This window comes from Aptenodytes forsteri, unplaced genomic scaffold (genome assembly GCF_000699145.1).
Source record: "Aptenodytes forsteri isolate BGI_AS27 unplaced genomic scaffold, ASM69914v1 Scaffold26, whole genome shotgun sequence".
NCBI lineage: Eukaryota > Metazoa > Chordata > Aves > Sphenisciformes > Spheniscidae > Aptenodytes > Aptenodytes forsteri.
The window spans coordinates 1,668,233-1,691,911 of record NW_008794125.1 but is presented as its reverse complement, the minus strand read 5'-3'; the positions used below and the strand labels follow the sequence as shown (position 1 = coordinate 1,691,911).

Below are 23,679 nucleotides of genomic sequence, written 5' to 3'. Positions count from 1 at the left end.
TTAAACCGGTGGGGTTTGTTGGGGGGGGGGGGGGCATTACAGTGTTAAACCCCGGTGCTGGGCTCTTGATAGGATTATGCAGCAATAAGCGAGCGTGAGCCTGGCACATAGGCTGACAATGTAATTCAAAACATATTTAGGGTGTGTTTGGGACATGCTGAGCTTTTTCTCTGCCGTGCTTTTGGTTGCGCCCGTGCCGTGCAAGGGCTTGCCACCAACCCTGGGTACTGTCTTACAAGCCTGACTGCCCCCAAATCCTATGTTGCAGCTGCCAGGGGAGCTTGTGTGAAAAAGCATTGGTTTGTTGTGGGGGAAAAAAAAATTGCTGCAAAGTTTCCGGTGGCGCCTGGGCTTCCCCTTCAGTGTTCAAGGCACAGGGTGAATTGCGCTGTAAGGAAGAGCTAGCCCGGTCTGCCGAAATGGGGGACGTGACTTGGAAAGCAGATGTATCGCGTGCGGTTGGAAAGGCTGCTGCGGTGGCCACCCTCTGACATCTTCCTCTCTGCTCCCACAGATCCCATCCGCACGACCTGCCCCTGGGCTCGGACCTCAGCCACTCCATCGTTACGGTCATTAGCGGAGAGGAGCATTTTGAGGATTACGGAGAAGGGAATGAAGCAGATTTGTTCTCGGACAGCTTGTGTAATGGGGAAAGCAGCTTTAATAGCTCCTCGTTCCTCTCTCCCAGGTAATGTTCAGCACAGCCATGTTTTAACCGCTTTCACTTGCTTAGTGTCTTCGCCTAGGCTTTGTGTGTGTGAGTTGTTTCCTTTGGGTTTGCACACCAGTCGGCCTGCAAGAGGGGGTTCCTGGCAAACTTTGGATACAACGGGATAATCGGCTCGGAAGTGGAAGAGTAGCTGCCTCCCTCAGTCTTTCCTTTTCCTGAACAGTGCCCACCCTCCCATCCAGAGGCACTGATGCCCGGCAGCAGGTGGAAGAGCAGTCTGCGTTTCACGTGCGTCCAGGACGGCATCACGTTCCCACTCCTATTAGGGATGTGGCTCCTCGCAGAACCTTTTGGTAGAGAAAACTATCCCTGGTCCTGTTGGATGACAATTTTCTTCTTTCTCTTCTGTGCTTGTATTTTTGGCTTTGATATGATGCTTGGCTGGATTTGCACAAGCTGCGGCAGCCTTCCTTCTCTAGGCAGCCTAAGGGATACGTGGAGCAAGAAGCAGGCTGCAGCGTTTTCCTGCACTCCTTGCATTAGAGTCTGAAACCAGGCAAATGTCAGTCTTCCAGCCCACGCAGGGTGAACTGAGGAGCTGGTATGACAGTACAAAACCTGTCAATACTTACTTTCTAAGGGGGGGTGTGTGGAAAAAATAAAAGCTGGAATGATCAACCACTGCTGCAGCCCACAAAGCCCCTGCGATGACCGATAACACCGGGGACGCGTTCCTCCATCAGGCAGTGCATCTCTGCACGAGGCGGGAGTGGTCTCTGCTAGCCACATGCTTGCGTGGAAGACAAGAACATACTTTTTTCCTTTGGGATGATACGTGTTTGCTGTTTCTGCAGCAGTATAAACCTGATGTAACTTTTTTTTTTGCCGTCTGCCTGTTTTCTACCGGCTTCCCAAAGCCCTTCGTAGAGTTCGGGCAATTCTGGTTGCACAGGGCTGACAGGGAAGAACTGCTGTCAAATCACCACACGTGTGCTTCGCCGCAGCTCAGGGCTGCCTTCCTTCTTTGCTGGTGCAGCAGCAATTTTGAAGACGTTAACTAAACCTGCGATAGGAGAGTGTTGCTGTAAAGCATGCCTAACCCATTACTTCAGGAAACCAGTGCTCCAGCGCTTGATGGGATGGGATACGCTGCAGTGGAAGGGACATGTCACTCATCCACGCTTGTCCTTGGATTGCACTCTGCAGAAGTGCCGAGTGGGGCTGGCTGTACTGGTGCTGCAGCATAGGAAGTGCTCTCGGATAAAAACCAGCCTTGGGGTTTGTTTTGAGTTTCTCTTTGAGTGTGGGCCTCCAACCTAGTCCAGAAGGCTCCTGGCAAGAAAATACTCAGCTAAAGGAGCTTTGCAATCAGTTCAACTTTTTCTTTAATGTCAGTCTGGAGCTCCCAGGTTGCCTACGCTCCCAGTGTTCAAATCTTGCTCTGTCAGGGCACCGTCTCCCCTCTGCCGCTGTCTCTTTGGATCTTATCCACAAGATCGTGCTCTGCAACATCTTTCCTCTGCTGGGAGGGCCTCACTCGGCACATGGCCACGCAGCTCGTGGTGGTTATGCTGGAGACTCACTGCTGGGGCTTGCTGAGGGAGGCAGGCTGCAGATAAACCCTGCAAAACCTCCAGAGTTAAGAGTGCAGTTCTGTTTGAAACGGAGGATTTCCTCGTGCCTTTCAGGTCTAGCCCTTACCTTGGATCATCGTTGCATGCGTGAAGGTCCTTAGCTGATTGTTCTCTGAGATTGTGCTGTTTTTCTGAACACAGCCCTGCCTCCCCAGTGCGTTTAAACGTAGTGAAACCGGAAAGAACTACAGGATATCTCTGGTTCAGGCCGAACTTTTTTTTTTGGCTGTGGTTTGAATAGGAGGAACAGTATTGCTTGTAAACGGTCACATCGCCACTCACACTTTCCATGTTACAAGAGTCTCTAAGTGGGAATAACGTCGACAAATTTTCCTGCCACAGCTCCAGATCTTCACCAGAGGACTAACGCAAGAACCAAGAGCCTTCAGGGAACACTATGGGGTATCGCATTTTCCTGCTTAGTCCTTGCGTGTGTTTGCGATCCCTCCTCTTGGGTTGCCACCTCTTCCTTGGCACGTCCATCTGGTAAGAGAAGTCTCTCTGCAACGCTTGGTGGGAAACGAACGGCAACCGAAAGGAAAAGCTCCTCGCACGCACCCGTTTCGGCTGCCGATGTGCTGTGTCAGTAAGCACCGATCACCTGTGGAAGACGAACGTTACTCCAGGAGAGGGAGGCAGGAATGCTGCATATGGCGCAGAGGGTGGCAGCTTGCCACGAGGGGTAGGTGGGGACGCCCCGAGGCGCAGTGCGGTTGAGCTCTCGCCCACTCAACGGGCAAGCAACCAACGCAGCCAGAGGCCAAGTATATCTGTATGTACCTGAAGAGTTGCCAGGCTGGCCTGTGGGTTCTCCTCTGCGCTTCTTTTCCCATTTTGATTAACGCTTGTTAAGATTCAGGTTCACACCTCGCCCAGGGATGCACCCAGCTGGGTGAGCTGTTTCTGCCTCCCGGCAGGGGTAAGGAGGACTTGCTGAATGGGGCTCGCGTGCAGCCAAGCATGGGGGCAGAGCCCAGAAAAGGGTACATCGCTTCTTCCAGGTGCCACAAAGCTTCTGTCACCTCTTACCCTGTGCAAAGCCTGAGCAACTGAACTGACTGCTGGTGGATAATGATTATCCGGGGCCCAAACGTGCCCTAGAGGGTAGGAGGAATGTTTTTCAATTATTTTTTTCCAGGAATGGGAAGAGATGAGCAATTTGGCATTTACTGTTGTTCAGTTGCCTGTTCTAAGGGGGCTTGGAAATACTGTACAGACAGCACAAACTCAGAGGCCTGACCCTGGGGGTGGCTGGGCTGCTGACACCCTGCTGCCACCAAAAAACGTCAATGAGGGGTTATGCAAAGGTGCTGAGCCAGGAGACCCCTCCTGGGGTGTACCACACGCTCAGCATCTCCTGGGCCAGGACTCGCCAGTGTGTATCTGTATCACGGGCCTTTTGGTTTTAAGCTTGCTTGTGTTTGCTCACACCTTTACCTGTCTTTCTTATTGAACTGCTTTGTTTTTTCACTATTAACCTTTCTTTGATTAAAGTCCGTGGCTTCCAGAAGCATGTTTCCCTGCAGAAAGGATTTGTGGTGCACATTTGGCCCCAAAGTTACACAAACTCTTTGCTGTTCAGAATTCCTTGGCCAAACTCTGTCCTGCCCAGGTCATGTCAGGTGGGGGAAAGGGCTCCCTGGTTTGCCAAGCGTTGGTGAATGCCTCGGCAGCTTGTTTTCCACATCAGCAGCTGAAAATGAAAAGCTGATCGGACCCATTAGCTCCCCAGGCTGTTAAAGACCCCCGTGTCCCCTGGCTAAATGGTGTTCCCTACAACGAGGCAAAGCTGCTGCTTCAGCCTCTCTGTGCTTCGCTTCGTAGGAGACAGCAGTTGAATCACAACCACCTTTTTGAGCTTAGCTTCAAAGGGAGCTCTTTGCGATGAAAATCGGGCTCTGTGCATTACTAATGGTGGGTCCGCAGCTGCACAGCTAATCTATTTTTTAGAGCATCCCATTGGAAGATGGTGCAAATGACCAAAGGATGTGGCTCTTGCCCATGGCGCCCAGTCCAGCGGTGTGAGAGTTCGGTCGGCATTTACCGAGGCAACCCGTTGCTAGAGCCTCCCGAGACGGGTTGCTTGGAAAATCATGTTGGAAGATAAACTTTGTAGCCATGTAGGTTTGTGGAAAGCACGCACCTCGCCTTCCCCGGGCTCTCGGCGGGGTCCCCCACAAGAGCAGCCTGGCACAGGGGTTTGAAAACGTAAGCCAAGCTTGGCTGCTGTAAGTAAGTCTCAGGGAGGAGGGTGATGGAAGCCCTGCTGATTTATAGCAACTCCATATTGACTGCGATCTGGCTTCTAAAATCGAGGGGAGAGGTGACCCAATCTGCCCTGAAGTTTTTAATTGCAAGTCTTGTATCTCACACCAAAAGCTCCCCTGCCCAAACGTACGCTCAGCTTGTGGAAGCCACGGATGAAAATCAGCCCCGTCTGTTCTGTCCTGATAAAATGACCCTTGTGATTTCTCTAGCACCAATCCGCTCGCTGCGAAACTGCACAGCATTATCGCAGATGAAGCATTTGAGTTTTACTGTAGCCAGTGCCACAAACAAATCAACCGCCTCGAGGATCTTTCTGCTCGCCTGAATGATCTTGAAATGAATAGGTAATTGGGCTTGTGTGTGGCCATTTCAGTGTTGGGAATGATGCTCTTGAGGGGAAGACTCTCCTTGTCTTGCACAGCTTTCCTTTGCTGGTACGTTGCTTGATTCCTGGTTGCGAAAGGGGATGAATTTCACTGAATGAGGTGAGCCTCTCCAGGTGGTAAAGGTTGTAATAACATTATGGAGGGTGAGCAGAAGTTTCCTTTAATCTGAGCCGCGGAGGCTGGCAGACAATGAGAGTCTTCCCTTCTGCTCTGGGCAGTCTCTTTGCATGTCCTGCTGAGTGGTGGGTGCTTCTCCACGCTCCGAGTAATGCAGTTCTTGCATCGGGACTTGAAGCCGTAAGCTGATCACGTACAGTATTTCTGTCACCAAGGAAAAGACTGCCAGGTCTTCTGGCCGGTAATACCCAGCGTGGAGGCACGCCTGAGTTGCCGGTTCAACCTGGAAGGGCAGGTACAGCCCGTCCTCCCACTGCAGCAGTAACCTGAAAACATCAGCTTGCTCTCCGTGGCTTGGGACCTCTCCTGTAGACGCTTGCTTCGCAGCGGTAAAATCGTGTTTCACCCAGCTTTGCCAGCTGCCTGCCCACCTATGTGCCACCACTGGCCAGGCAGATGTGATAAACACCGGGGCCTTTGCGTAGGAACTTCATGAGCTTTTTGAATGTAACGTTTGAGCTCTACCAGCCAGCAGCTGGACTTGCTGATTTGACAAGTGGGCAGGGATTTCTATTTGTTTGTTTATTTTTTCAGACCTGTTTGCAGTCCACTGGGTGGGAGGATGGTGGCTTTAATGATAATCATTCTGCTCGCATCTGGTGTGCTATTTCAAGCCTGGTTTTTGGTCATGCTTTTGGCCTCCATCTGTCCTCTACAGGGACAGTGTGACATGGGAGCTCTCCTGGGCCATATAGCTATGGGAAGAGAACTGGAAAACAAATAGGGGCTTACCTAATTTTTTTTTTTAGTGGAAAAAGCACCTCTCTCCCTCCATCTTTCTCAGGCAAATAGTTGCCTTTGCGTTTGGAGGCCTTGAGGGTCAGTGATGGGTCTCCGGTTATGCAGTTATTAAGGGGAACGCTGGACTTCCCTGGGTGCACCAGTAGCCCCGCTCCATTTCAGGCTTTCTCCACCAAATTTACCTGCAAAGCTGAACTAACACTTCTGAGCCTCCTGCGATGGATGGGATTTCCAGAGGAGGCTTCCCTGTCCCGTGGTGTTGCGGTGGGAATTCCACAGGCCCTTTGGGCTCAGGGCGAGTAGGTGTGGTTCCTCCGTCTGTGTTCGGGGTTTCCTGTGCACAAATTTGCTGGAAACTTGTTCCAAGTGCCCCTGCGCACTGACCCGATGGAAGAGGCATCGCCCACCCTCTCTGCGGTGAGGACGTGAGAGGTGTCCCCGTGCAGCACACGGGATGTGGCAGGACCTGTTTGCTCCCAGCATCACCAGCAACATGAAGCCCTCGGTGCAGGGGACAAGTAGGCGAAGAGAGCAGCAGAAACTGGACCAAAATCTGGGCCAAGCAGCTTCGCACCATGCCTGGCAGGCAAAGCCTGAAGACACCCGCTCCAGAGGATGCTGGCAGCTGGGGTGAAGCCCAAGCCGCCGTGTGATAGCCTCACTCTTAAAGGCTGTCGGTGTATATGCAGCATTTTACACTTGGAATAAGGTGGGGGGCCTGATCCCGGCATCGGGGCGCTGCTGCCCGAGCCCGCGGCATGGGAAGGCAGGGAAGAAATCCGCCAGGAGCTTGGGATGAACCAGTTCTGTAAAAGTACGTTTTGTTTTAGTGCCCTTGAAGCGGCGGTGGTGTGTCTCATCCCCTCCAGAGAGACCCGCGGGTGCCAGCACTGCTTTCCGATAAGCTGTTTGCGGAGAAAAATATTTTTTTTTCTCCCTCCGCTGCTGGGGACGTACATGACTCATTGCAATTGCTGGCAAACACGGGGGCCTGACCTCCTCCCCTCGGGTGGGTGCCGAGCGTCCTTGAAGCCCGGCCAGCAGCGGCTCTTGCACTCCTTGGAAGTGTGGGGTTTGAGGATGCACTTCTGACACGAGGGCTGGTAACCCTGACAACAACCCCTGGTCAGTCATTGTTGTTTTTTTTTTTTTAAAAAAAGAAAATTGTCCTCAGCTATTTTTAATTCCTCCTTCTAAGAACTAATGTAACTGTTGCAGCTCAAGGCAGGAATGGACTCCCGGATGACTTTTATTTTATTTTTTTTTCTTTAAACTGAGCTAAGCACCAGGGAATGCAATTGCTGCTTCTCCGCTTGGGCTAGGGCTGTGTTTGCTGTCATCGTTCAGTGATGATTTGGTATCAGTGATGTGTCCCAGTGGCATCTGTTTGACAACAGTGGGTGTTTGGGTGGAAGATGAGGAGTGAGATCCAAGCCCCGCTTGCTTCACTAGCATGCAGCTGCATCGATCGCGACCGAAGGACTGGAAGGAGCATATTAGCAAGTAGCTGTTTCTGAAAAAGGCTTTTTTTTCTCAGCGGGGAGAGCCCGCAGCCCTGTCCCGAGGGACAGGGGCAAGGTAACGCAGACCTTGGCTGTTCATACCGCAGGTCACGCTGAGTACTAGCTAAACCCTGACCGCTGTGGTATGGTGGCAGCTGGCTCGGGCATATACAGAGCCAGGTTGTGTGATCTCCGTCAGTTATCTGTGCGAAGGAGAGCTTGTACCTGTCCGCAGTGATTATAACAGTGCCCGTGCTTAAAATCTAGAAAGGGCCATGATCAACAGCTCCTAAAATCTGAGCTACACATAGGCAGCAATTCTCTGGTGATCCAGAGCCAAATAGCGAGAATAATCTTCGTGAGAAGTGCAAACCTGCGTGCAGAAGGATGGAAGTGCCCGTTTGCAGGCGGGAGGTGCGCCCTGTCCCCCAGCCGCCGGGCAGGGAGCTCCCAGGGGGGCGGTAGGGGAAGGAGGGCTGGGGCGCTGCGGGGTGCGGGAGATGTAGCTCGGTCTGCCATCGGTGCTGGGCTGAAGCCCACCGAACTCACTGCTATTATTAGCACTTTCCTTGGGGATCAGCTTTCAGGACAGGGATCAACCGGTGAGAGGATACCGTTGCTGGAGGCGGTGAGGTTTTCTGCCGTGCTATTCCATTTGGTTCGTTACCAACGGGTTGTTAAATACGTGAGCGGTTTCCTCGTCTCCTTTTACCGGGGGTGGCCGGGCTGTGCGGGTGGTGCATGCCGTGTGGGCGCTCCCCTGCTATAGCAAAGGATGTGCCCCGGAGTGCTTGCAGTTTCCTGTTTCCCTTGCTCTCCACTGTCAGCTTTCCTAACTCTTTCCTGTTTTTCCTTCATTTTGCAGTCCACATAAAAGGCTCTCAAGCAAGAAGGTGGCAAGGTAAGCTCATACTCGTATTACTGCTCGGTGAGAGGTACTAGCTGCCGGGCCCACGGAAGGAAGGCTGCCAAAATAAGTTTGCAGTGGTGTACTTCTGGACACGTTGCATAGCGCTGGGGAAAAGCGGGTTTAATTCTGATATAGTTTGGAACAGCCGTTTTTCTGAAATGAGGATTTGTCACTCATGCGCGCAGCTGGAGGCTGGTGTCAACCTGACTTTTTACCAGGACAAAAGTAGGGGTACTTTCCCCCCTCTATCCTGCCAGTGCCCTAGCGGGGGGCACGTGGAGCGGGAAGGACTCTCTAGAAGGGCATGTCCCTCTGGACTGCTTGACTGGGCTGTCTCCTCCCCAGTGTCACCGTGGTGGGTCTCTAGAGTCTCTAGAAGACCGGCCCAGTCAGTACACCCGCTCGGAGGGATTTCTTCAGCACCCCAAAAAAGCTAGTTGTCTTAGACGACTCTTGGCTCTGTTTTTATTTTGCTCAGTGTAATTTTTGGCACTTAACTTTGCTGGAGCAGCCCTCCCAGCTCGGTCAGGGGGTTTGAGGAGTTGGTGGGGTGGGGGGGTGGGGTGTGACTGCAGGTAACCCCACCCTGGGATTTAATGTTGTGCCGCTTCTGTCCTGCGGGACCGTCTCGTGTGATGCCATTTGTGGGCATTTTTATCCCTGCCTGCACAGGAAAAGCTGCAGAGTTTGCTCTGAATCGCGGGGGCAGAGGGTCCATCCCCTCTCGATGCTCACCTTTCCTGTCCCAGCTTGGGGGGGTGGGGTGTGACTGCAGGTAACCCCACCCTGGGATTTAATGTTGTGCCGCTTCTGTCCTGCGGGACCGTCTCGTGTGATGCCATTTGTGGGCATTTTTATCCCTGCCTGCACAGGAAAAGCTGCAGAGTTTGCTCTGAATCGCGGGGGCAGAGGGTCCATCCCCTCTCGATGCTCACCTTTCCTGTCCCAGCTTCACCGTCCCTCCTGTGTCATCGTGCTTTTAAGAATATACTGAGGCTTACCTTAGCTGTCCTGCCTGCCTCCGCCCTGCTCGGGAGGGAGATTGCCCTCTGCAGTCCTTGGCTTTCTCTTTGCTCGTTTCCGAGCAGGGCAGGGATGCTGCAGAGGAACAGGCAGCTCGATTTGGGTGATGCTCGTACCCCCGTGCACGGGCACTCGATCCGCTCCCTGCGCTGACCTGAGCAGCTTCTGTACACCTCTCCCTCCCGGCTGTGCTCTCACACCTTTCCCTTCTCCATTTTTCCTGCGGTCAGCAAGTCTTCCCTGGCACGATTTCCCCTCCTGGCGAGGAAGCGGGTCCTTGATACTACATTTCCTAGTTCCGGTCATCTTACTTTCTAGATCTTTGTTGAAAACACTGGCAGGAAAGAAGGTTGAAGGGAGCAGCCTGTCCCCAGTTTTCCTGTTTTAGGTCTAGTTTTTGTCCCGTGTCTGGCAGAGCAAATCTGGGGAGGATTTGAATTAAGCTTTTGGGAACGGAGATGCCCTGTCTATGGGGGATTGAGCCCTCCTGGCCCTCTGCATTTGTAAGATGCTTTTCTGAGGCTGGGACTTGTGGGCTTATGTAAATATTGGTTAATTCAAGAGCAGTCGAATTTAGTTTGTGGTAACAACAGAGGTAACAGGGGCTTGCTGTGAGTAGAGCCAGATCCTTAAGATCAGCCCAAAGAAAGCCCTTTGTCGCAGATACTGTAATTACTGAATAATACCAAAACACTTGCTTTTAAGAAATTGATTTTTATTTTGGTAAGGGCTCTTTCCTGACTTTTGTTATCCAGGTTCTGCTTCTGCCAAGAAATCTCAGCTGCTTAGGCCCTGTTGTGCTTGGCATGATTTAAATGACAAATGTGCCCGAGACTTCATGATCTAAATATATACTCAGGGTGAGGATGCAAAATAAGGCTGGTACTCAGCTGTGGTCTCTTTGGTAAATGCCAGTTATGCTTCATGAATATTTGCATGAGCATATTGTGTAGCAGGGTGAATTGGGGAGCCCACATTACAAATTCCTTGGAAAACTGAAGTTCGGAGAGGCCTCTGTGGTTTTCTTGTTCACCTCCTGCTCAAAGCAGTGCTGGCTTCAAAGGGTGGATCAGGCTGCTCATCGTTTGTGTTGCAGTGGCAGAGCAGAGTGGTTTTCTCCAGGCAGCATCTGCCTGGGGTTCACGGAGCTGGAATACAACCACCCCTCCCCATGGCAATAGCGGTTTCTTGTGCCACGAGACGATGGAGCTGATCTGCAGCGATAACACGAGGAGGATTAAGTGCAGATCAGCCCCTCCACGGGGGTGTCCTTTAGATCGCTGCAAAGCTGTGGACACCAATGTCGCAAGGCCTTGCTAATGATTAGCTCGCTCTCGGCTGTGGTGGCCAGTGCGGGGAGGTGGGCTGGGGTGTTTCGCAACAGGTTCGGGGTTTTTTCTCCCCTCCCTCCTCTTACTCCCGCTGCTCCCCACTTATTAACCTTATCAGTGGCTAGAGCGGAGTACTCTGTGCTGGATAATATGCGGCTTTTGTATGTTCATAAAGAAAGAAAGTGAAAAGAGTGAGCTCTTATCTCTTCCCATTCCAAAGAGCAAGAACAAATGATCATGGTATGAAGTCCCAGCAGCATGTGTCCACGTCTGCGCTTCCCTCGCAGGGCGCGTTCGTTCAGCCGGTAAGCAGCCGCCCGCTCAGCCCTGTTATCCGGGCGCGCCGAGGCGGTGAGCTTCATTGCCCGTTGGAGCTTGCGGTGGTGAGAAGGACCTGGCCCATGCCGTCCTCTGCTGTAAATCCTGCAGCCCAAGAAGGAGCAGTGCTACTAAATCCCCTTGGAAAAGGAGGTGGCAGCTGAGGAGGGGAGAGAGGGGACTGTATCCTGCAAGAGCGGTTGTCATCTGAAATTGCCATGTCCTGCGATGTTCGCTCTAATGTTCGTGTTGCTGTGGGTTGGGATGGTTTATCTCTGTTATAGACAGTTGCATCAGACGAGCACGCTGTCCGTGGGGGTGATGGAAGGGTCTTACCGGGATACGCTGGAGTGTACAGAAGAGGACATCACGGACAAGGTAAGAGCAGTGCTGTCTACGCTATCCTGGAGCATGTAGTGGCTTGCGATGCTCCGAGATCCCCAGGCAGGAGTTAGGCTGAAGCTTCTCTTACTGCGCAGCTGGCACTGGGTAGCTCGGTGCAGGCGGGACGTACAAAGCCCTCCAGAATTGAGGGGATGGAGAATGAGAGTGCTCTGAGCTGAATTGCAGAGGCCCCGTGTTGAGTCAGGAGGTGGCACTGGTGCCTTCTCCCAGGGGTGGAGGCGTGCTGCCCTGCTTGCAGTGAGGGTGGTTTCCCTCCAGCTCGCCGGGAGGAGGAGGGGGTAGCTGTTTGCAGGCTGTATTTTCACTTCTGCTTCACGTAATAAGATGTTCTCAGATTCTGCTTTTCTGAGATGAACAAAGTCGCCTGATGCGAAACAAGGACTTCCTTTCCTTGGCATGCTCTTGCCATTGCTGCTCGTGCCGTGAAGATGTAAAGCTGACTTTGTGCTGGTCCTGTTGGATTTTACCGGGGTGTTACGAGAAAAGGACTGTAGGGCAAGATGGGAGCGGGGCAGGAGCACAAGAAAGCTTTTGTTTGAGCCCCCCCAGGTAAAAATAGCTAAGGGAAAGCAGGAAAGGTAAAGATAGGTGAGTTGTGGCTTGTGTAAGCATTTGCTGCAGTCCCGAAACTCCTTGAAAATGGCTTTTTAATTCTGGAATCGCAAATAGCCGCATGGAGCAGAATGTGAAAGAGAAATACATATGTGTGTGGCTGCACTCTGCTATAACTGTCTTTTATGCATTACCTTTAAAAAAATTTTTAAAAATCAACATTTTTCCAAGTCTGAAAGTTGAATAAAACACTCACGTTCCTGAAGGCATCTGGCTTGGGAAACCGTGTATGCACTTCTGGGAAAGGCCTTGTGTCTCTGCATGTTTCTTTTCTTAATACACTTGCACGTCGCTTGCCCTTCTCCCCAGAGCGATGGTTCGGGTTTTGCAGACGTGCTCCTAATTGCCTCTCTTTCATGATTGTTCTTGTATGGGTGTATGGGATTTTTGGGACCGCGAACTCTGTCCTTCTGCAGTTTCCCACCCACCCGCGCTCCTGCTTGGGTGGGAAGTAGAGGGGCACTCCCGGCCCTCTTTGCTCTTCAAAGTTGTGCGCTATTTAGGGAAAGTGAATGAAAATGCAAACACAGCTGAAAAAAGCCCCGTATAGGTACAGGGAGAAAATACTCATCTCCGATCCTTTCCCACCAGCTAGCATTGTTTCCTCCCATGTGGCTTTATTTACATACAGCTGTGAATCCAGGGTCCTTCAGTCCTGTTTCAGGCAGCGGGCGGTTATCCCCAGCCTCAGGGCTGCACTTGGATGCAGCGGAGCTCTGGTGATCCAGCTGGGGTCCCTCCCTCTAGACCTCCATGTAGGATATCATCATGAAGGGTATGAAGAAAGGAAAGAGTGAAGCGTTTGGCCCCGTATTGGTACATGGGAGACATCAAAAACTGAGAGAAAAACTGAGAAAACATCAAAAACTGAGAAACCATCCCCAGCCTCAGGGCTGCACTTGGATGCAGCGGAGCTCTGGTGATCCAGCTGGGGTCCCTCCCTCTAGACCTCCATGTAGGATATCATCATGAAGGGTATGAAGAAAGGAAAGAGTGAAGCGTTTGGCCCCGTATTGGTACATGGGAGACATCAAAAACTGAGAGAAAAACTGAGAAAACATCAAAAACTGAGAAACCGGGGTGTAAAAGGATGTTTTAAAAGGATTTTTAAAAGGATGCTTTAAATCAAGGCATGGCTACCTGATTCCAGTGGCAACCAGCTATTTAAGTAGCTCGAAAACATCAAAAACAGAGAAACCGGGGTGTAAAAGGATGTTTTAAAAGGATGTTTTAAAAGGATGCTTTAAATCAAGGCATGGCTACCTGATTCCAGTGGCAACCAGCTATTTGTAAGTAGCTCGCCCAGGAGCAAGCCCCAGTGATGGCTCCCGCAGCTCAGGCCGCCTTGTGCAGTGAAGAGCGGGACGCAGGTAATGCCAGGAGCTGTGTCGGGGTGACCGGCTCTGAATCGGTGCAACAAACCGAGGCAGCCCCGAAGCGAGCGGAGAGCACCTGCACGGCGTGCTGGAGGTGGTGGGAGTTGCTCTGGCACTTGGTGCCACTTTGCCAGCGGGTTTAAGCACGGGCGGCTGATCCTCCCCTCTCCCCTCGCACAGGTAGTCTTTCTGGAGAAGCGGGTGACGGAGCTGGAGAAGGACACTGCTGCTAATGGCGAGCAGCACAGCCGCCTCAAGCAAGAAAACCTGCAGCTCGTGCACAGGTAAGGGAGCCCAGCTTGTGCCGTGGCCAAAAGGCAGCTTAGCATCGCCTGTGGTGCCTTTTTCTTTTCCTCCTCCACGTACAGCAGCACCCTGTGCCTTCCCCGCAGGCCAGCTGCCTGCCTGCACGCAGGCAGGAGCTGCTCGGGAGCTGCCGGAGCGTGTGGGGAAAGGAGGCAGCAGGAGAGGAGGGAGACGGACAGAAAATAGCAGGAAAGCTTCACAGCTCTGCCCTTGACGATCCGATCCCGCCCTGGCAGAGAGCAGCCGGGGTTCAGGCTGCCCCCTCCGCACAAGGGCCGTGCCTGGGATCACGGCATCCTGCACGCGCTTTTCGGGGTCTCTGGGAAATTCCCAGGAGCGCAGGAAACGGCTTGCAGCTCAGCCGGGACAAATGGCAGATACCTCCTTTGCAATGTTCTGCTCGGATGCATGTAACTGTAACAGTGCTTTTTAGACCTTTTTTTTTCTATCTTTTTTTTAATGTGCTTCCCCGCCCCAAGTGTCCATCCTGAAAGGTCTCCATGGAGCTCTGGAGCTCCAGGGGTTGGCTCAGAGGACCGCAGGGGCGTCATGCTTCTTGGAAAGCTTCCCATTCAGGGAGGATGTATACTTCATACTCGCTCTGTATGGACTCTTTCTGGCCCTTATTTCACCCGTTAGGTCTGGATGGAATGTACAGCAGGGTCCCTACTACCCATCTCTACCCTCCCCACAGCCAGCCTTGATCCTGTTGCTTTCGGATCCTGGCTGGGGTGTAGCCCTTTGGATTCCATTTGATGTAATTGCTGTCTTTACTAATCCGGCAGGCTTCTCTCTTCCAGCAGCTTATTTACCCTTGGCACATAAACCCAGCAGGAGTTTATCTATAGGGCTGTAAGACTGTTAAGTAACAATCGTGTCAGGGAACCGAGCGATTCAAACAAAGGTTTCTCTAAGCCCTGATAAACTTCGCAGCGAGGGAAATGTTTTCACTTTAGCGGCTTGGCCCAGAAGTGTCAGTCGGCTTTTAATCAAGTAAAGCCCCAAGTGTACTCGTTGCTGGTTGAAGAATAGGTTCTTCTGGCAAAAGCCTTCCCCACCTGCCTATGCAAAGCGATTGCATAAACTCCAGCACGCCAGCCTCCTAGCGAACCTCAGCTCTCGGACCACTGCCGGGGTCGGGTGATTTACTGCAGCGCAGGAGCGTGGGCTACCTCTGCCTGCTTCGGAGGGCAGGTAGGCGTGCTGGCAAATATCTCTGTCCTGTCTGAGCTGACACGGCCGCTGCCTGCGCTGTCACAGTCTCTGGACCGCGTGGAAGTTGCTGTTATGCTGGCACACAGAGAGGGTTGACCTGCAGATCCCGTGTTTTTTGCTGGGGACATGAGAGAGTGAAAAGGAGGAGGATTGGGGCTGTTGTCGTCCTTTCTCTGGGCAACGAGACTACTTCAGGGCAGAGTAAAGGAGCCCAAAATGCTAGAAACGGCTGAAGGAGGATTTCTCTGCCGTGGCCACTACAGGTGAAACCACAACCCTGGGATTTACGGTTGGATTCGATGATCTTAAAGGTCTTTTCCAACCTAAATGAGTCTATGATTCCATGAGATTCCGATTAAGTAGCTCGTTCTGGGTGATGCTGTGACTGTGACCCACAGACTGTGGGTTATAAAATGATTACTGTGCTTTCACCCTCGCCTCACCCCCTTGTTGGCCTCCCCCTTAAAAAGGGTTTTGATGCAGCCTGGAGACTTAAAAAAACTAGACAGAGCCGATACCAGCATGTACCACCTGGCTTATTTTATTTGACTGTCACGTTGGTCAGCAGTAGTGTCCTTGGGGGTTTCATGGACCGGGTTGCTTTCCCACTGCATCTGCTGGGACGAAGTGAAGCCCTCATACACCTGCTGCTTGAGATGGCGATAGGTGGGCTTCCCTGAAAGCTTGCTCTATTTTACGGTCTGCTGCTCCCAGCTCTCCTGTGCGGTGGGAGAAAGGCTGGGAAGAGAGTCTGATCCCTCCCTTGGGATGGCAGCATGCCGGGGGTGAGCCATCAGGAATGGTTAATCCTCTCTCTCTCCTCTCTGCAGAGCAAATGCTCTCGAGGAACAGCTGAAGGAGCAGGAGCTGAGAGCTGACCAAACACTCCTGGAGGAGATCAAGAAGCAGAGGGAGCTGCTGAGCAAAATGGAGAGGGAGAAGAGCATTGAGATTGAGAACCTGCAGGCCAGGTGGGGCTGGGGCAGGGCTGGGTGGTGGCAGGTCTCCTGGACCCACGTGTACGTGCTGGAATACACGTACAGGCTGCCGCTTTGCAACTGCAGCCTTTGGGGAGACAAAGCACGGTAGACAGTGAGTTAACTTGGTTAAAGGTGTAACTAAAGTCATTATAAACCTTGAGTTTTGGCTACTTCTCCTACCTTCATTCCAAAATCAAGCCTCTCCGTGAACCTGGTCTCAGACTCTTTGTTTGAATTTCCCTGATGCAGTTTAGATTTAGCTCACATCCTCTCTCCGTGTGCCTGCCCCACAGTGTGTGAACGACGAGGTGGTTTGTTAGTGCTTGTTCCCATGAATAGACCCATGGAAGTACGTTTGATGCTGTCTTCCACCTTCATGGAAACAGGCAAATATCTGGGAAGGAAGAGTTGTCCGAGAGGCAGTGTCCCGGACGGGGTGCTTCATGCTGCCTGTTGGCTTCCAAAAGGAAAAAATGGTGTGGGAGAGGTTTCATTTATTTGACAGGTTTTTTGCTGCTTTCCCAGAATGTGTTTTGCTATTGTTCAACCCTTGCAGTAAACGAAAGATGAAGGCAGTGGGGTTTTTTACTGGGCTTGTAGTAGGACAGTTACCGTGACAAACGGATGTTACTTTACCTGGCGAATGCAAAGCTGAAGCCCTCTCTGAACCCCTGCTCTGACTCTGCCCAGGCCATGTGTCTGCTTTTTGGTGCCTAGTGCTGAGGCTTGCCCGTGGACTGATGAAGCCCTTGGCCTAAAGAATAGCGTTGACCTGATTGAGAAGGGCATGGCACTGGACAGCGGACTTGCCAGAAGTCGTGTGGATCCCCGCTTTTTCCCCTGGAAGTAGAAATAGTGGAAGTCTCGGGGTTTGCTTTGAAAAGATAAATCCCTGCTGGCTTGCCTTCAGCAGGTCCTGGTTTAATATTCCTAGTGACGTTTCAAGCAAGTCTCCTACACTTGGGACGCTTGGGTGAGTTTCTTAAACATCTCTCTACTGTTGCAGGCTGCAGCAACTGGATGATGAGAACAGCGAGCTGAGATCCTGCGTCCCTTGTTTAAAAGCTAACATTGAAAGACTAGAGGAGGTGAGGACCGTGCGTGCTTGGGGTCCCCAAGCCGGACCTGTGTTTCTGGGTTCCCACCTGCTGCCTCGCATGGCTGGAGCTGAAATTCTCATTTACGGGAAGGGCCTACGTGAGATCCATGTAACAAAATGAGCAAATCAGCTGCTTCTGCCTTCCAGTCCCTGCAGACCTCGCCTCGGACCAGAGCTGTCCCATACCGCTTATCCGTGCAGGTTCCCAGTGTTTGGCTTGGAAGCTGGGATTAACAAACCCCTAATAAATCTCTCTGTGACAGCGCAGCCTGCGTGAAGCCACGGCGTGCAGCGGTGGCAGCCCTGTCCTGGCTGGTTAGGAGGGGACTCGTGCCCTCTTGTGGAAGCTTGTCCCCATCCCTGCGGCTGCAGCCCGCAGCGGGACAGTCCACTGCAAGGGAGGAAGAGGAGCAGGCATGCTTCATCTCCGCGTCCTGCCCGGGCAGATTCGCCCTCACTGGGATTTGCGAGTTGAGTCTTCAAAGCACCGTGTTATCTCCCAGATCCTCTCCCCTCTCGCTCCGCTCAGGATTCAAGGCCGTGCAGCTGCTGACAGGGCTGGGGTGGGAGGCTTGCCGAGGCGCCGTGGTCTCCATGGGATGGAGGAGATCCTCATTTTTGGAGAGAATGTGGGTTACAGGTGTAACATCTGGTACCAAGGCTGCGTTTTGTTTCTGCTCAAGCTTGTGGCAGATGTAAGATTAAAATTTAAGTGAAATCAAACCTCTCTGCCCCGCTGAAGGCCCTCAAGCATTTCATCCACTCACAGTCTTTGAGCCTGCGGGAGAGCGCTGCAGCTCCATTTCTACCTGACCCGGCCAGGATGAAGTGGTCTCTGTCTGTCAAGACCTTGTAAGCACAGTGCATTGAGGCTGGGGGTAGGAAAACCACTGTGGGTCTGAGGATGAATTTCCTGCCTAGGTGTGTTTCAGCCACGCGACGTTGGTTTTGATCCTTAATCTCTCTGCAGAGCGGTGCTGCTTTTCTCCAGTTAATGGGATTAACGAGGAGTGAGAGGTGCAATTGCTGCCCCTCTGTGCCGAGGAGAGGAGCCCTGCTGATGAACTGCTGTCTTGTCCAGTGTCTGAAATCAGGATTTTGTTGTCAGCGCTGCGTTTCCCGCTGGTGTGGTGCTTTTGGTGCTCTGCTGCATGGACCAGGACACCCCAGACCCAGCAGCTGGAGCTCCCCCTCAGAGCTGCTCCTCACCTCTTCGTGGCATGGGCCATCCAGCACCAGCGTTGGCTGGGGTCTCGTGGCATTTTTGGCTTTCTGAAAGCCAAAACCTTCCTCGTGGGAAGAGCCAGGCTGGAAGCTGTGAGCCTGGGGAGGGGGTGAATTGGTCATAGGCAGAAGGGTGCTGCCGTACAGGGAAGTGTCCTGCGCAGGGCTGTTGTCATCACCAAGTGACAAGCTTTACCTGCCATCTCAAACGTTCAGCCAAGGCTTTGAGTATAAGAAGGGGACAGAGGGGGAGAGCTGGGCTGTATGTTTTACACCCTGGCTTAAATTGGTCATATTCCTTCTTGGGTCAGTCCTCAGTTCAGTTCTTTCATATCTGAAACCGAGAATGAGCATCTCTAGAGTGGCTTAAGATCTTGGATTCATGGCTTTTCTGAAATTCAGACCTAAGGAGCCTTATGATTTAATGTCTCTTCTTGGCCTGTAGCCCCCGTGCTGGCCCCAGTCCCACCCAAGCCGTATCCCACGCCAGCATCGCGCTGCCCAGAAAGCCGCACAAGTGCGGATATTTGCCTGTGTGCACTTATTCTTGAGTCATCTCTTATTACCTCTCTCTTAGCAGTGCTATTTTGGTGTGTGGCTCTTCTTGGTGCTGCCAAAGCACTCGAGCTCTGAAGCTCTCAGACAGCAAATTGAGATCCCAGCAGGCAGAGCATCCAAATGCGTCAGCGAGAAGAGCCTTCCCCGCGGTGCTCAGCGTGTGCCGTGTCCTTGAGCGAGTGGGAAGAGCCCTGGCAGCGCCGAAGGAAGACACGCCTTGTGACTATTGCCTTTCGTGTTGTTACAGGAGAAGCAGAAGCTGCTGGATGAGATCGAAGACCTCACTGTGCAGCTCACAGAGGAGCAGGAGAAAAAGAGGAAGATGGGGGACAAGCTGAGTCAGGAGAGGCACCAGTTTCAGAAGGAGAAGGAGTCGACGCAGGAGGTAAGTAGAGTTGGGGCTGCCTGCCACAGCCCTGTCCTGCTAGTCCCCCAAATTAGGGCTATGTGGGGACGCTGGCCTTGGCAGCCTCTCCAAAAATAGGTACAACTGGAGCATTTGGTCCTGCCTGGGCAGAGAAAGGTGGTACAGCAGCTTAGCTATGTAACATACGTCGCTTTTGCCTGCGTTAAAATTCAGCCGAGCGTGTCTGCATCTGCAAACCCAGTGGGGCTGTGCCACCCTGGCCCCTTCCCGCGAGGGCCCGTTTCTCTTCTGCGTCGAAGGAGCGGTGGCAGAAGCACGGTGACGATGGCACGTGGAGCCAGCAGGCGTTAGCAGGTGGGAGGAGAGGGCTGCGAGGCTGCTTGGGTGAAAGCTGCCAGTTCCTGTGTGCTTGGGGGCAGAAACGCAGCCCCCCCCAGCCCCCTCCAGGTGTCTGTGTGGATGGTAATTCCAGCTGGAGGCTCAAGCAGGGCTTGCTGTTGCGGTAGAAAAGGAGCTTTGGGCCTCAAAGTGGAAATTATTGTCATTTTGGCGATGCTAAGAGCACTCGGGTGAGATGGGGATTCACGGTGCTGTGGCAGGAGGGAGCTGCCTGAGCAGGTGCCCACGTTGCCGGAGGGGGGGGTCTGTCTGTCTGCTGCAGACCTGGAGCCAGCGTCTTTGGTGCTCCAACAAAGTCCTTCCAGGGCTGCTCTCATGTATTTAAGTAGCTTCCCCTCTCCTGTTCATTAGAGGTGTGGGGGAGGAAGGGGAAGCCATCTGCATCCCCAGAAAGGGTCTGTTCAGTGATGGGGTTGCTCCCAGCTGGGGGACAGCCCATCTGTCACACCAGCCATGACCAGGACATGCAGGAGATGCAGCACTCGGTTGTCCCCTTCCCTTGTGCTGCAGCTCATTGAGGACCTCAGGAAGCAGCTCGAGCACTTGCAACTCTTCAAACTGGAAGCTGAGCAGCGAAGAGGCAGGAGCAGCAGCATGGGGCTCCAGGAATACAACAGCAGGACGCGGGAGACGGAGCTGGAGCAAGAGATCAAGCAGCTCAAGCAGGTAGGCAGGGCTGGGCAGGGAGGGAAGCATCTTGGCTACTCGGTCTGCAAAAGGGGATGCCGATTCCCTGACACCGAGGAGTGGTCGGGGGGGCCCGGGGGCTCCCTCCCGAGGAGCTGACTGTGGATCTGGCTGCCCACTGCTTTCTTGCTTTCCTGTCCTGGGACAGGAGAGGTTGGCTCCTTCCTCTGAAGGACGGCATGTACACTCAAGAGCCCCTCTCTCTGCTGTGTCCCCTGGATCTCCCCAGCACGTTGTGTGTTTCCAGAGGTTCTCCAGGCTCTGTCAAATCGGAGTCAGGAGGCAGAGTGCTGTTCCCAGTGCTGCGTGAGCTGCTGGTTAGGACGAAAGCCCCTGCATTCCCTGGCTGCTTCTGCTCTGGGGGCACCGTGTGCTTCAGCACCGTCTGATGTTTGTCTGTTGTGAACAGGATAACAGGAGCCTGAAGGAGCAGAACGATGAACTGAACGGGCAGATCATTAACTTGAGCATCCAGGGAGCCAAGAACCTCTTCTCAGCCTCCTTCTCTGAATCCCTGGCAGCAGAGATCAGCTCAGTCTCCAGAGACGAGGTATGTGCCACGGGGTACTGCTTACCTCAAACCACATCTTCCCGGCATGGCTGGTGCATCTCCTCTTCTCTCAGCCAACCGAGGGCCTGGGAGGAGCTGATGTGGCCCTGTCTGTGGTACAGCTCACTCCCAAAATGCACTTGAAAGCTGTCGTGAGCAAAGAAATACCCACGCAACTATTTGAAGAGCTTGCAGGACTCACCCTGCCTGCCAGCCCTCCTTCATGGGAATAGGGGAAGCTGCTCCCTTCTAATTTGCTGATACTGGCAGCTCCGCTTTGCCTGCCCTGTGACCGCCTTCCTCTTCCTGGGACAGACCAGTGAGCACGGAGCGCGTGTGTCTGTCCTTAGCTGTCTTAAAACAGATCTTAAAGATCTTGGCTTCTCTGGCACGTGCTCTCCCTGCTCCATGGCTGTACCCTGGATACTGGTGTGCGAGCCCGTGTAAGTGTCAGAATTATATCTTTCAGACCCCGAGAAGTGTAATGGGAAAACACACATGTTTCGGGGGCCAAAGGGAGATGCGATGCTCCCCGCTTTCTCCACGGTCCCATCTGGCTGAGAAATTGAGGACGGACAGGAGTGAGCAGGGCCAGCAGCTGAGGACATCTCCTCATCTTGGGCCAGAGCCTGCTCAAGGAGGAAGAAAGGCTGGGGGGAGCCCCAGAGATACCAGTACATATTCCCCTAGCAGTTGGGCATCTGGGTGCCAGGCTCAGCCTGCCGTGCCTACGCTCCCCACCTGGGGCTCTGGTTTCTGTGGTTGAGCACCCACTTGCACGGTTTGAAGATCTGGGGATTGCAGGAGCATCTGTGAGGGGAGACCCGTCGGGGGTAAGGGCATCCCACAGGCCGGGAACAGGGAGTTCAGCTGGGTGTTACGGAGCCTGCGGGAGTCGTTGGCGAACCGCCTGGTCCCTGGCAGTCACGCCGTGAAACACTTGTACATGGCCAGGAACAGCCCAAGCCAGAATGAGGAAGGGGGGAAACCTCCGTGGGTCCACAGAGCCGCGAGAAGCCCCGCGTCTGTCCCTGGGCAGCGGCAGGCTGTGACCGCTCGCTCCCTTTCTCCCTCCCCTGCAGCTCATGGAAGCAATTCAGAAGCAAGAGGAGATCAACTTCCGCCTGCAGGATTACATCGACAGGATCATCGTGGCCATCATGGAGACGAATCCCTCCATCCTGGAAGTGAAGTAAGGGCGGCCAAGAGCCGCCGGCTGTGCGCTCGTCGATGGGTGTGGATCTGGTGCTCTGAGAGGATAAAGAGGGACTCGAAACGTCTTTGCTCTTGATGAAGGCACAAGGAAGCATCGCGTCAGATTGGTGGGTGAATTAGCCAGCGGACCAGGGAAAAAGAAAATCGGCAGCAATGCTTTGTTGTCTGACTCTGTTATTTTGAAACCCTTCTGGTTTTGAGGGGTGAAAGGGAACCTGGAGAAGAAACACAGGCAACGGACAGCCGGAGGAAGGACCCGTATCGGCCCCGCTACCCGTGAAGCTGGGAACTGTCCTGACAGCGGCGTCAGACCCTCTGGCGTGCGGGGTGCGAACAGGAGCTGTAAGGAGAGGATTTCTCTGAACTGCGGGATAACGGGACGGAGAAGGAAGCGACGGAGCTGATGTTTTTTCCCTTGCTGCCCTGTCCCACCCAAGTATCTGCTTTGCCAAAGTGTCCCCGACACACTCACTCACTGGGGCAGATCTGGGAAAGAGGGAAACGTGTCACGGACTTGTAAAGGTGGTTTTTTGTTTTTGTTTTTTTTTTTTAATTAACTTAATGCAAATGTCCTCATTCAGCTGGCGCAGTTAATCCTTGCCCTGCCGCTTCTGCTCGGGAAGGGGTTGCGTGCAGAGAGCTACCTGGCTCTTCTCTCTCTCGCTCGCCAGTGGCAGAAGGAAGCAGAGGAGCGGCCGTTTTTCGGGACAGGGCGTAAGCGCACTTTGTCACCTGCCTCCTTATTTATTTTTGCTGTCCGTGGCTCACTACCGTCAGCACGCCTTGGTGTTCATGGCTCCGCTGCCCTCCTCCCCACTCCCGGCTCCTCTGCCAGCTGCTGCGGGGTCTGCGGGCGTCTGTTGAGCCGGGCTGGCTCTGGGAGGAGAGGTCCCCTCGGCCCCAGCTGCAGACACACGGGTGCTGTCTGTCCAGCCTGCAGCGACTGGGGGAAAGGCTGTGACTCTTCAACTTGCACTGGAGGCTGCTCCTGGCCCCCTCTCCCTGTCCCGGCTTGGCTCACCTGGCGCAGCACAGGGGCACGCAGCGGCCGAGGGCGGTCGGGGTCAGGTCTGGACCCACCGTGGGAGCCCCAGCCGGAGAGAGCCGAGCTCTCCACGTTGCCTCCCAAGGTCCCTGGCCTGGGGACAGTGGCCTGTGCCATTCCCACCCGGAGCAGGGCTCTGCTGGTGATAGCTGCAGTCCTGGAGGGAGAGCCCGCTCCGCCCGCCTTTCCCCGCTGTTTCCCTGTGCTGCGGCAGGGGACGGAGCCGCTGCTCTCATTTCTCAGCCCCTGGCATCAGCCTGGGCTGAAATCTCTATGCCGTTGGGGAGAGAAGACCAGAGAATACAACAGCAGCTCCCTGGGAAACAAAAGCCATGTTTACATCAGACAGCTTTTGGCTTGCTGGCACAAGCGGCCGCGGCGTAGCATGACCCCAGGGAGCAGCCACTTTAACTGACCCGCTCCTCTCCGGCTCCCGGGAGGAGACAGCCGGCAGACTCCCAAGGATCCGGCTTCAATTAGTACGTCGGGCCCCAAAAAGCAGTTCTTTTTCTTGCTTGTCAGGTTTTAGAAATGCCAGAGTGGCCTGAAAGCAGAAGCCACAGCGATCCCTTGGTCGCCGGCGGGGGGGTGCCTGCTCCTCCCCAAAACGCTTCCATGCACGCGGCACATCTCTCTTCCCACGCCGGGGCGGTGGCAGACCGGCCAACTTGTTTTTGTTCC

General features: G+C 53.6%; 1 protein-coding gene across 1 annotated transcript in view; it reads left to right on the top strand.

The window, feature by feature from the left end:
* The window catches only part of RAB11FIP3 (RAB11 family interacting protein 3), a 25,820-nt gene extending 3,309 nt beyond the window's left edge, over positions 1–22,511 (top strand). The window contains 10 exon segments of the mRNA XM_009277394.1: positions 515–688; positions 8,244–8,279; positions 11,245–11,338; positions 13,534–13,637; positions 15,705–15,845; positions 16,861–16,942; positions 18,983–19,120; positions 20,012–20,167; positions 20,598–20,738; positions 21,821–22,511. Coding sequence (XP_009275669.1) covers positions 515–688; positions 8,244–8,279; positions 11,245–11,338; positions 13,534–13,637; positions 15,705–15,845; positions 16,861–16,942; positions 18,983–19,120; positions 20,012–20,167; positions 20,598–20,738; positions 21,821–21,934 — 1,180 coding nt within the window. The 3' untranslated portion in view covers positions 21,935–22,511.
* Positions 22,512–23,679: the final 1,168 nt, after the last annotated feature.